This window comes from Hyaena hyaena, unplaced genomic scaffold (genome assembly GCF_003009895.1).
Source record: "Hyaena hyaena isolate Hyena2069 unplaced genomic scaffold, ASM300989v1 scaffold_1279, whole genome shotgun sequence".
Taxonomy (NCBI): domain Eukaryota; kingdom Metazoa; phylum Chordata; class Mammalia; order Carnivora; family Hyaenidae; genus Hyaena; species Hyaena hyaena.
Genome location: NW_024081909.1, coordinates 333,763 through 345,618, shown reverse-complemented (window position 1 = coordinate 345,618; position 11,856 = coordinate 333,763). Strand labels below are relative to the sequence as shown.

General features: G+C 59.6%; 1 protein-coding gene across 1 annotated transcript; it reads right to left on the bottom strand.

Annotated features, from left to right (window-relative positions):
* Positions 1-2,113: 2,113 nt before the first annotated feature.
* On the bottom strand, positions 2,114-11,447 carry NXPH4 (neurexophilin 4). Its single transcript, XM_039223126.1, has 2 exons — positions 11,363-11,447; positions 2,114-3,679 (listed from the first exon to the last, which is right to left on the bottom strand). The coding sequence occupies exons 1-2, from the start codon at positions 11,417-11,419 to the stop codon at positions 2,825-2,827; spliced, it is 912 nt and encodes a 303-aa protein (XP_039079057.1). The 5' UTR covers positions 11,420-11,447; the 3' UTR covers positions 2,114-2,824.
* Positions 11,448-11,856: the final 409 nt, after the last annotated feature.

The window sequence follows — 11,856 nt, the reverse complement described above, 5'->3', positions numbered from 1 at the left end:
TGTAGTGAGGATTAAATGAGACTTTGTGTGTAAACATGCTCTGGGGGATCACCCTCCCCTCATCCTCTGACCTGCCTCCTCCATTGTTATCTCCTTCTCCTAGGACATTCTAGAACTGAATGAGGTGCCCCCTTCTGCTGTTGTATTTGTTGAATTTGGTACCTGTTCACCTCTTGCTGCTCCAGCAGTCAGTGAGCTCTCTTTACATCCCTGGGGCTATAGATCCTTGGAACTGGAAAGGATCTTCCTTTTAGCCTGACTTCATCTGGAGTCATCCTTTGGGCGTGGGACTCACTGACTCCCTTAGTAGTAGGCTCCCAAACATGGGTATCAGAATTGGCTGGGAAATGTAGTATAAATATATGAGTGTGAGGCTTCCTTTCAGCGGTCCTAATTCAATGGATCTTAAAGAGTTGGCATTTGCCCACTCATGGTGACAGTGAAACCTCTCCTCAATGATTCTAACAAGCAGTGATTTTGAGAACCATTGCCTTACTTAGCAATATTACACATTCATTCATTTACTCATTCAACAGACATGGTGAGCTCCTACTCTGTGCCAGACATGCCAGAGCCTTGGAGATATAAGAATAGATCACTGACTGCTGGGACATAAGAGGCGAACAGGTGGAAAAATGCAACAAGTGCAATTACAAGCAGGGGCAACGCTGCTCCCAGATGGCCAGGTGTCTGAGGGGGAATGGGGTGGGAGAGGTGAAGAGGATGGCTGCAGAGGAGGCCCTGTGTGAGTCAGAGGAGGAGGAGGAGGACAATCCATCACAAAACATATCCACATGCAAAGTTTTAATCTCCAGGACATGCTTTTTTATTATTGCCTTACAAGTGAGGAAACTGAGGCCCAGAAGGGCTAACTTGCTGATTCCAAACATTACCATTTGGCTCTCCTCCCAGGCCTCAGAAGTCCCCTCTTAGCTTTAACTTCCTTCCCTCCCACTCTAGCCTAAGGAGTTCTCAGGTCTTTTCAGCAATAGGCCCTGGGTAAGGGTTCTTCTCCCTCCTCCAATCTCTGACCTAGAACCACCTCTCACCTCCCTCTTCCTTTCATTTAATCTTGTTATTCATCCATCCATCCATCCATCCATCCATCCATCCATCCACCCATCCATCCAAGATTTATTTTCCCCATCACCAACTTTTCATTCCCAGCCATGTCTGAGTCAGACTCACCTCTGACTCAGTTTCCCCGCTAGAACCAGTGGGTGATTCCCTGGAGAATACTGCCTTCTCAGAGTCGGTACCTTGGCCCAGGACTCAAAGAGAAGGAAGGCAGAAGACGAGGTGTCGAGAGGTGTCGTTCTGTGCCTCAGCTTGTCTGTACCCCCTCTCTCGCCCCAGTCAGGGGTCCCCAGGGGAGGGGGGCGGCTGAGCTTGAGAACTGCTAATGAAGCCGCAGCCAATTAACGCCCGGGCCAGGGTTGGGGGCGGATAAAATTAGCAGCGGCGGCGGCAGGAGGGAGCTGGAGACGGGGGTGGGGAGGTGGGCAGCTGGCTGAAGGGGGCCTTGTTTGCAGGCGGCAGCGGCGGCGGTGGCGCGGCCAGGCTCTCCAAACTCGCGCTCGTCCCTTCCCCCACCCCCTCGTCTCTGGCCTCCCTCCCTCCCTCAGCCGTCTGCAAACTCAGCGCCCACGAAATTAGGAAGGAAAAGGAAGATCGATGACTCCAGATGCCGCAAACACCGTTCCCCTCCCCCCCACCTGCCGCCTCCCGCCAGCCCCTCGGAGCTTAGCAGGTTGTCAGCGCTCTGCCCACGCTGTCCCTGCAACGCGATCCCATTTCCAGGCCTTACACCTCCTCCCCCAAGTCGTCGCCGAGAGTCCGCTGGTAGTCCCCTCTCAGGTCTCAGCCCCATTCTGTCTGCTGCAGCTTCACTTCGCCCACCTCTGGGAGAACATCCCCGCCTCAATCAGGGCTCCTACCGCGAGGGTCGCCCTCATCTCCATCTGACCTGGTCCTGGATGCCCTCCAAGGTGCTACCTCCGTCAATAGCTGCCTCAGTTTCCACGAGCCGCCGAGGGAGGAGGCCCTGGTCAGGTCTCTGCCAGACAAACCCACACCACCTCCACCCCCCCCTACAAAGGTTTCAACACAGCCGCGTATTGGATTTCACTTTATTTTGTTCCCTTTCTCGTCTGTTTTGGCATAGAAAAAATATCACCGAGAGGAAGCAGCCGGAAAGGGGCAGGTGGAGCAGGACTGCAGGGACGGGAGGGAGGCTGGCAGAGGGCAGGGGCCGAGTCGATTGCCTAGGCCCGGGAGTTCTGCTTCCGCTACCCTAATTAGGGTTTCGGGGAAAGGCGGACAGGCATACCGCAGGCAGAAAGGGCTGGGGATAGGCCGCAACTTACGGCCTAACAGTCTTTACGTGGGGACGGGATGGAACCGGAGGTAAAGCGCCTGGGGGTAAGACAGGGTGCGTGGAGGGTGCCAGGCCAGGCGTCATTACAGATGCTGACAAAGGGAGCGTCCAGCCCAGCGCCGGGGCATAAGGGGGGACCCGATGCAGACGTAAGGGACACTGGGACCGCCTCCAAGCCCCACCTATTCCAGGCCTGCGCTCTTGACCCTCCACTTTGGGAGGTGGCGGAAGGGGCTACCCCCACCTCCGCCTCGTTAGCACTCCCCATAAGGAAGAGGAGGACCCATGCCAGCTGATGACTGATGGTCCCCGGGAGGGCTGTTCCCTTTGCCCTCAGAGTGGAAGGGGTGAATGCGGCCCCAGGAGCTGCGGGGCACTGGGAGGGGTTCCACTTAGGGAGGCCGGGATTTGGAGGGAAGCTTAGGGCCCAGGCGAGCGCGGGGCGCACTACCCAAAGTAAGGGTGCTCACTCTGGAAGTTATAGTCTGGGCACACCTTCTGCACCAGTTTGTAGTCAAAGCTGAGGAAGGAGACGAAGATGCAGATGACTTTGAAGGGCTTGGCGCAGAGCCAGGCGGCCTGGCTCTGCGTGTGCTCGGTGAAGCACACCTGCGATGGGTCGTACAGGCACGGGCGGTGCTTGCGCGCGCGGTTTGTCTTCTCATACTCCACGTGGCAGTTGAAAGCGCGTGACTCTTTGGCCCCAGGCACTCCCAGCGCGCCCCCGAATGGGCCCGCCAGCGCGCCCCCGAGGGTGCCCCCTAGCCCGGGTCCCGCGGCCGCTATCCCCAGCGGGGCCCCCAGCCTAGGCAGCACCCCCTCCAGGGCCAGCGTAGATTGCAGAGGATGGGGGGCGGGTCCCGGCAGCCAGACTCCCCCAAACTCGACACGCTTGGAGGGCGGCACAATACTGACGCTGAGGTTGCCCAGGCTGGACGAGTTGTGGCGGAAGTACACGCTGAAGGTACCGTTCACGTGGTCCACGATCTTGCCTGTCACCAGCAGCGAGAACTTGAGAGTGTGGACCCGGAAGTAGAAGTCCCCCCAGCCGAAGATCTTTTTGGCACGGGCCGCTTTGATAGACGGCTTTCTCTTGGTGCGCGGCGCAGGCAGCGCCCCCGCCCGGGCCAGTGCTCCGGTGTGATTAGCCGGCCAGGCCCAGCTCCAGGCGCCGGTGGTGCCCAGGCCGTGGGAAGACCTCGGCACCGGGAGCTGTTGGCCAGGGGCGCCCCCTCCGGCCGCGGCGGGGCGCAGATCCAGGTACTGAGGCCTCCCGGACTCGGGTATCTGAGCGCTGACGACCTGTGGACAAAGAAAGGGCAGGAAAGAAAGACGCTGGGATTGCCCCAGGCCCTCCCCGCCCCGCCCCCCACTAGCCCTTTTCCCCAGCCGCTGGGAGTCCAAAGGGAAGCGGGCAGTCCACAGTCAGCGGTTCAGGGAGTGTACATTGGTGCGGGCATGCGGCCCTTTCACCCTCCGTGCTCTTGGCCAAGTTATTATCCGGTCCTCAATTTCTACATCTGTGAAATGACACTGAGAATCCTTGTGTTTTCAGAGAACTTCGATGCGGGCTGAGAAAGCCAAAAAGCCAAAGTCCGGGTGGCTTTGAATAGGGAGTGGAGCTGTCTTCCCTGGCCTGGAGCCCGGTTGGTTCTGAATAATGGTGGGTCAGGGAGGAGGTGGACTCTGGCAAGCCAGGCCATGACCACTGTCAACATTCAGCTTCAAGAAAGAAGTGGAGACCTCCCAACACCTCTTTGAGGCTAAAGCCCCCATCCCCTCAGCCTCTACTCCCCTGCGGGGAGGGTCCCATGAAACCCACTGAGCTAAGAGTAGTGGAGGGTCTCTGCGCTGTGGATTGAGGCTTGGGGGCTGCGTGGGCACCCCTCTCCGCCTCCAGCGCTCTTACTGTGGGGGAGGCCGCCTAGTGCTCCTTCCCTGGTCTTCTAGGGGGCTGGAGGACCGCCCCCCGCCCGCCCTCACCCGTCTCCGCGTGTCTCAGGTGGCGGCCTATCTGGGAGACAGCGCGGGCGCGAGTACAAGATGGATCGAGAGGCGGGAGCGGCCGGGCCAGGCCCGGGCCATCAATTATCTGGGGCGGGGGTGGGGGGGTGCGGGTGGTGGCCGGGAGTGAAGGAGACATGCAAGAGCCAGAGGAAGAAATATGGAGATGCCGCTCCAGCGAGGGGAGCGGGAGGGAGAGGAGCCGTGAGTGTCAGAATGTGTCAGTCAGACTGGTAGCTGTGGCCGTTTAGTGTGGCCCTTATTGCGTGTAAGTTCAGATTGTAGGGAGCGGGTACTGTGTGTCAACCTGGGGTGGCTGTGTTTCTGCTAGTCCGGGAGGGTTATATGTATGTGTCTGTCTACCTGGAGTGATGGCGTGTGTGTGAGCATGTGCGCGTGTGCACACTCACCATGTTTCTCAACCTATGGTGATGAGTGTGTGTATCTGCTTCAAGTGGCTGTGCATGGTTGTTGTTGGTGGTGGTGTGTGTGTGTGTCCATCTGCCTATATCAGTCTGAGGAGTCTGTGTGTATGTGTCTGGCTGCTTGTGGTGCTGAATGCCTGTTGTGTCCGTCTGCGGTGGCTCTGTGTAGATGTGTGGGTTGTGTATGTGCCTAGGTTGGCTGTGTGTGTCTTTCTGATTTGAGTGGCTGTATATCGGTTTGTGGTGGTTGTGTCACTGTGACTGGTAGTTGTATGCCTGGATTGACTGTGTCTGGTTCTCTGGAGGTGTCACTTTCCTATGTGAGCTCCTATCATCCTCTGTCCATGTGTCGAGCTCTCTCAAGGGTGTGTGTCAGCGTAGCCACAGTGATGGACCGGGTGCGGTCTGTTCCCCCTGGGGAGTGCATATGTTCGAGTCTGTATATGCATGGTCCCTGGGGGGTTCCACACTGGCCTGCACACAGTGGTTTGGGTAGGTAAAGAGGCCTGGCAGCATGGGTGCCCCCCTCTGTTTGCACACACCCTTGTGTACACACCATGAGTCCACAAGGGACGGGAATGGCAGAGTCAAGCTGCTGGGCTAGAATCTCCACCGCCTAGTCCCCACTCCTGCAGCACTGCGATCCCGGGTTATTAATGCCGCCACCACCCGCTCGTCATACATATTTATCGCCCCCCTCATTCCTCCTCCCGTCCATCCCTCCTCCCAGCTCAGGTGAGGGGGGCGGGGGCGGCAAGAGTGATTGACTCAGACAGACAAGCTTGAGCTGGCAGCTAACACCAGGAGGGTGGGTCTGAGAGGGACTGTGGGAAGGGTCCCAGGCCACTGTAGGGGGAGGGGTGGGGTGGGGAGTAGGGTGGTTGCAGGCTTCCCAGGAGGTGGGCTTGGAGAGGGCAAGGCCGGGGTTCAGAGAGGTCTAGGAGGAGGGAGTGCATGAAGCTTGCTGGGAAAGTCAGAGAAGGGGGGAGTCCTTTGAACTCTGACTCCTAATCTGCTCACCCTTCTAGGCCCAACACTGCCTTTCTAGGAGCATCCATCGGTTCCCGGTCACCTGCTCTCATGACCCCAAATGCTTCTGAGACACCCACTCCCAGCACACCCCAGCAGCACTCATTGTCCTGCACCCAGCCCAGGACTTGTCGAGGGCTAGTTCAGTCCAGCGACTCTGCGAAGGCAAGGGCTGGGAGAGGGAAGGAGGTTTGGCTGGGTGGTGAGGGGTGCTGGGTGTCCCCCTCCCCTGATTCCAGACAAATTGCTGTCTGCGCTTCTCTGATCCTGGCAAATCCCTGGGCTTTGGGCACTCACACCCCCACCTACTGCAGGAGACTGCCAAGATAAAAGGGAAGAGTTGGGGGGGTGGCCAAAGCGACCTTGGGGGGAGCTCTGACAGGGAGGGGTGAGAGTCTGTGAGGAAACGAGCCGAGAAATGGGAACATGGAATAAAATAAAATAAAATCCTCCCTCTGGCTTCCTCGCTTGCACGCTCGCTCTCCCTCTCTCGCGCTCCCTCTTTCACTGTTTTTCCATCTCTCTCCGCGACTCTTCTCCCAGTCTCTTCCTCACTCTGTCTCGAATTTTCTCCTTCCGTGATTTTGTTTTTCTTCCTGTTTCTGTCTCTCTCGGTTCTTTCCCTCTATCTTTCAGGCTGTCTGTCTCTATCTGTGGGTGAGGTGGGGGAGCAGGCGAAGCAGGGTAATAAAGGAACCCCTCTTTCCCGAGATCCATGGTGGCGTCCCTCCCCCTCTCTGAGAGAGGGAGCAGGGTGTTGTCCGAGGAGGGGTCCCCCTCGCTCCAGAACTGGTTTAATTAAGCTAATTGGGCGCGGTGACATTTGCGGAGGGGAGAGGCTAGTCTCGCTGCCGGCCGCAGGGGGCGGAGGTGCTCAGTGGCAGGCGGGGGTGTGGGTGTGGGTGGGGGGTGCGCCTCACCAGGCGCCTCCAGGCCCCTGCCTGGCGGGCGCCCAGCCAGGAGTGCTTTGCCCCCAAGGCAGTGAGCCCACGCAATGGAGGGGAGTTGAGGCTGCCTCTTGCTGGTGAACAAACTCCACCGTGTGTCTGTGGGGGGGCCTCTTTCGGGATGGGACCGCGGGGAAAGGGGGGAGGTTCACGCCATCGGCCCCCCAGCCGCATTGCAGGGCGCACCTCCCCCAGGCCTCCAGGCCAGTCTCTGGCTTCTCTCCGGCGGTGTGGGTCAGGCGGGGCCGCTCAGGATGCCGGCCGGGGGAAGGGAAGGGCACCCTGTGGTTGGGGAAGGGACAGTGCTCCAGGCCAGGGCTGGGGAAGGGGAGGGAAAGGCGTGTTAAACCCTCGCACCTAGAAAGGGACAAGAGGAGGGCACCGCAGTCAGGGCGGGGTGGGATTGACAGGGTCTGGCTGGCAACCAGGGATGGAGAAGGGGGTAAGCACCTGGCGGGAGGACAGGACAGGCTGGGGTGAAGACTGAGACTGGGATTTGGGACTCGGCAGGCACAGGTATATGGTGCCGAGATACGCATGGAACAAGGATAGGCATGGGAACAGGGATGAAGAAGAGGTGAGAAATGGTGGCTAGGCACTGGGTAGAGACAGGGATGTAGATGGGGTAGGGACTAGGGGAATGAAGAGGGGCAGAGAATGGAATGGGAACCAAAATGGGGGTGGGGGAGGACAAGGGTGGTGGACGAGGGACGGGCACTGGGGAAGAGAAGCAGGACTGAGAGTGGGGTAGGAACTGGGAGATGGGGATGGGGAGAAGACGGGGGCGGGAACGGGATTAGGTAACGTTTATTGGGCAGAGACAGGGATGCTGAGGGATGCAGAGACCCAGGAGACTGGGATGGCAAATGTGAATGGGGACTGGAATGGGCAATGGGGGACAAGGAAGGAGATGGGAGTTGGGACGGGGACAGGGGCTGAGGACCAAGTATGGGGGACAAGTCAGAGGAAAAGGCAGACGAGGGGCAGGATGAGGCTACCGGAGGGGGCCAGGCAGGTGGAAGCGAAGATACCTCCTTTCAGACCCTACTATAGCGTGAGGAGGCGGGGACCGTTGGTGGGGCGGGCTCTGCCCTTGGGCTGGGCGCCCCCTCCCCCTTAGCCCCGCCCGCCCGCCTGCTCGAGGCCTGCAGCGCCAAGGCTCACCGTTATCTGAATTTTGATTTTATTTTATTTTATTTTATTTTATTTCCCTGCTTCCTAGAGCCGGCGCGGTCCCCCCGGGAACGGCCGCCCCCCGCCCCCCGCCCCGCGCCTCACTTTATTATTGCAATAAATGTGCCTATAAAGGCGCGGGCTCCGGGGCGCGGTGGGGGGGGGGCGGTGGGAGCCGCGGAGCCGGGATGTAATTTCCCGAAGCCGAAGCCGAAGCCGGAGCCGGAGGGGGAGTGGGCGGGGTGGAGGTGGAGGAGGGGCAGGAGAGGGAGAGGGGAGACTTGCCAATTTCTAGCGCTCTAGGCAGGGCTCCCTGCTCCCCATTTCCACCCCATAGCTGGATTCCACCCTACACCCGGCAACTGCCCACTGCGCCCAGCAATGCTTGAGCTCTTCCCCATGACCCTGCCCTCTCTCTGGTACCCTGTCGGCTTTCTGGCTCCCACTCATGTGGAGTTGCAGGGCTCTGTTCAAAGTTCCCCATCTCCTTGACAATGACTTCATCTCTGAGTCCTGGGATGCCCCCTCCACTTACCTGGTCTCTTTGAACGTTTAACTCGCCCCTTTCCAATGACCCCATCTCTGACCCCAGTGACCCTTCTTTACCATGTTTCTTTTCCCTAATTACATCACCTCTTCCCTAGTCACTCAGTCCAGGATCTCCAACTCCTCCCCCACCCCAATCCCATGACCCTCTAAATTCTCCTTTCCAACGGGCACCTCTCTCATACATGCAGGATCTGGCCCAAGGGAGCTGTCACAGCGCCCTCCTTCTGTGTCCCTGGCCCAGCTGCGGCCCCGATTACCCCCAAATCCCCGCAAGGCTCTGGGCCCTAGCCCAGGCTGCACGTGCCTAAGTGGCCCAGCCAGAGATTAGCTGAAGGGCTGGAGAGGGGTATGAGGCAGGAGGGAGTGACTAGATGCAGGGCCAGGGCCCTTGGCTCTGAGAGGCTCAGAGGCTCGCTTGGGCCTAATCCTTCCCTGAGGCAGGATAGAGCTGGAAGATCCCAAAGGGCCCCCGCCCCTGCCCCCCCTAGCTAATTAGTAATTAGTGATTAGTGATTAGTGACTATTGATCGCCTGCTGCTTCTTCCAGCAGGCAGCTGCTTTGGCAAGGGGTGGGGAAGACGGAGACAGAGAGGGAGAGGAGTCAGAGACCATATCAGAAAGATCCTGAGGAAAGTCTGGCCAAGAGGCCACAGCCCCAGGGGCAATGGAAACCTGGAGTCCTGGGCCCAGGAGGAGGGACAAGTGGGGAGGGGCAGGTGGTGCCGAAGACAGCGGACAATTAGGGTTTTCCAAAGAGATGCCTTGTAAACTGTCCCCCACCAGCCTCCTACCGTGTCAACATACTCCCAGCCCTGGCACTGAGACAGCCCTGAGTGCACACACACAGAAGCCACACTCAGGATACATGGACACATCCTGAGGCTCACAATCCCATACCCACACTCAAATGCACCCAGAACCACAAGCACACAGACACTCACAAACCCCAGAGACTTACATACAGGCAACACATGTACCCCAGCGCACAGATGCACTGGGGACCCACCTTGGGGTACTCACAATTGCACACCAGCACACACAGGTACTTGGACACAAAACACTTCTCTACACACACTGTGCCACGCAATTACACGTATATACACACACACAGACTTTACACACATGTAAACACTGATTCTCACAGGCACACAGCTGGACTAAATGGCAGATACACTCTCCCCCACTGACTCCAACACAGAGGCCCACAGCTGCAGCTCACACACACTCAGACAGATCCCCATCGCTCACATCCTCACGCTTACTCTCCTTCAAGTCTCCACCAGATGTTTCATTCCCCTTCAGGGGGCAAAGGAAATTAAACCAGATCTGTCCACAGGGGAGTTTATTTGATGGGGAGAGTGGAGAGGAGAGCGGGGCGGAAGTACAAAGGAGGGGCAGGGGAGTAGCATCCTTACCTCCTCTCCCCCAGGCCTTCACATACACGGGTGGGTTGTGGGGCCCAGGCCCCCTCCTGCAGTAGCCGAGAAAGGCAGAGCTGGGTGGCAAGTTGAAAAGAAGCTCCTGCCACTGATATCAGGTTGTGTGGAGGGGGCCCCTCTGCCCACCTTCCAGCCCCTCAAGGTCACCAGACATGTTTGGGAGAATCAGGAAGCTCAGTCACCAGCTTCACTAGGGCAGCCCCTACCCTGGTGGAGTTGCTGAGTTCCGTTTGACTGAGCAGGTGGGGTCCAAGTGTTCACAGGGGAAGGGAGGGACTACACCCCTTCCAGATTCTGTAGGGGCTGGAGCTAGGGTGCAGGGAATAGGGGTTCGGGAAGCTGCCCTGCCTGCCCTCAAACTAGGTAGGTCATGGTTAGGGTGCAGGAAACCGAAAAGTCACAGACAAGGAGGTGACGAAAGGAAACAGGGTCCAGGGCCTAGGCCCCCATTGTGGGACACACAGCAGGGCACAGCGGGCTGGGTGGTGAAGCAGGCGCTTGCACCCACCCCTTTGAGACCAACACCACACACCGCAGCAGCTTAACGGTGCACCCTGGAGCCCAGAGGAGACACCATGCCTGGCTGCCCCCAGACGCAGGCATGCAGACAGGTGCACACGCTGACCCATACAGTCCACACCAGCACATTAGAGCACACTGTGTTCGTGAGTTGAAGCCTTCAAGTTGGGAACGAGCAGATCAAATCTGGGCCTCCTTAGCCTCTGTATCCTAACCCCAGAGACTCAGGGAAAAGAGGCAACGTAGGGATGTGGGGGCAAGGAGAGGAGACCAGGAGAGACTCCCCTTCCAGACAGCCCCCACCCTCATGATCTGGGCGCGCGAGAGGGGTGTGTCTGTGAGGTCTGTGCAGGGGAGAAGGTGTCTCCGCGGGAAATGTGATGGGAGATTGTAGCCAAGTTCGGCCGTATCCGTGTGCGCGCGTGTGTTCGGGCCGTGTATGCTCGGAACACAGTGCCCACCTGGCATTGTGACAAGTGCAGAGAAGAGAAAAGGAAAGGCGGGGGGGGGGCGGTGAGGAGTGGAAGGACAGACAGCGAGGAAGGCGAGCGCGGTTGGCGAGGAAAGACGGCAAGGCTGACACCCTGCTGGCTTGTCTGTCTGTCTCGCACTCCCGCTCAGTCTGGCGCACTCGCGGGTCGGGCTTCGTCCCCTCCCCCGTTGTGCCTGGAGCCAGATTCGAGTCGGGCCTCCACCCCGGCACCCGCCCCCAACCCTCAGCCAACTTGGGTTGGGAGAGCGCGTGTCCTGGATCAGGGAGTCTGTCTGTCCGCGTCCCCCACACCGCGCAAAGTTGGGACGCTCCGCGCTGGGGGCGGGGCGGGCGCACCGAGCCCCTCGCACTCTGGGACCTTTGCGTCCCGGACCCCGGCGCTCCCACTCCAGCCCTGCTGCCCTTACCTTCCTCAGGAGCCACGGGCCAAAGAGCAAGAGAAGCCATTCCGGGAGCAGCCGCATCTTCCCGGGCGGCCGAGCAGGGGGCGGGCGGGACGGGACCCGGGCAGGCCGGAGCCGGGCCTAGGGGCAAGGGGCCCCGGGCTGGCGCGCCGTGGGGTGGCTGCCGGAGCGGCGGGAGCAGGCGGCGCGGCCCGCGGACTGAGCAAGAGGAGCGGATCTCGGCGCTGGGGGCGGGGCGCGGGCGGGGGAGAAAGTTGGGTCGGACTCGAGCGGGCGGGGGGGCGGGGCTCCGCGTCGCTCCAATCCCGGCCGCGCCCCGCGCGCCCCCTCCCGCCCAGCTGGGGGCACCGAAGGTGACTTTCACCCCGACACGCCCCGGACACGCCCCCAGCTCAGGTGCGAAGCGCAGAGGGTTGCGGGGCCTAGGGATGGTGTACCCGAGAGGCTAGGTCAGTGCACCGATGAGGAATGGGTCAGGGCGTGGGGCTCGAGGCTCT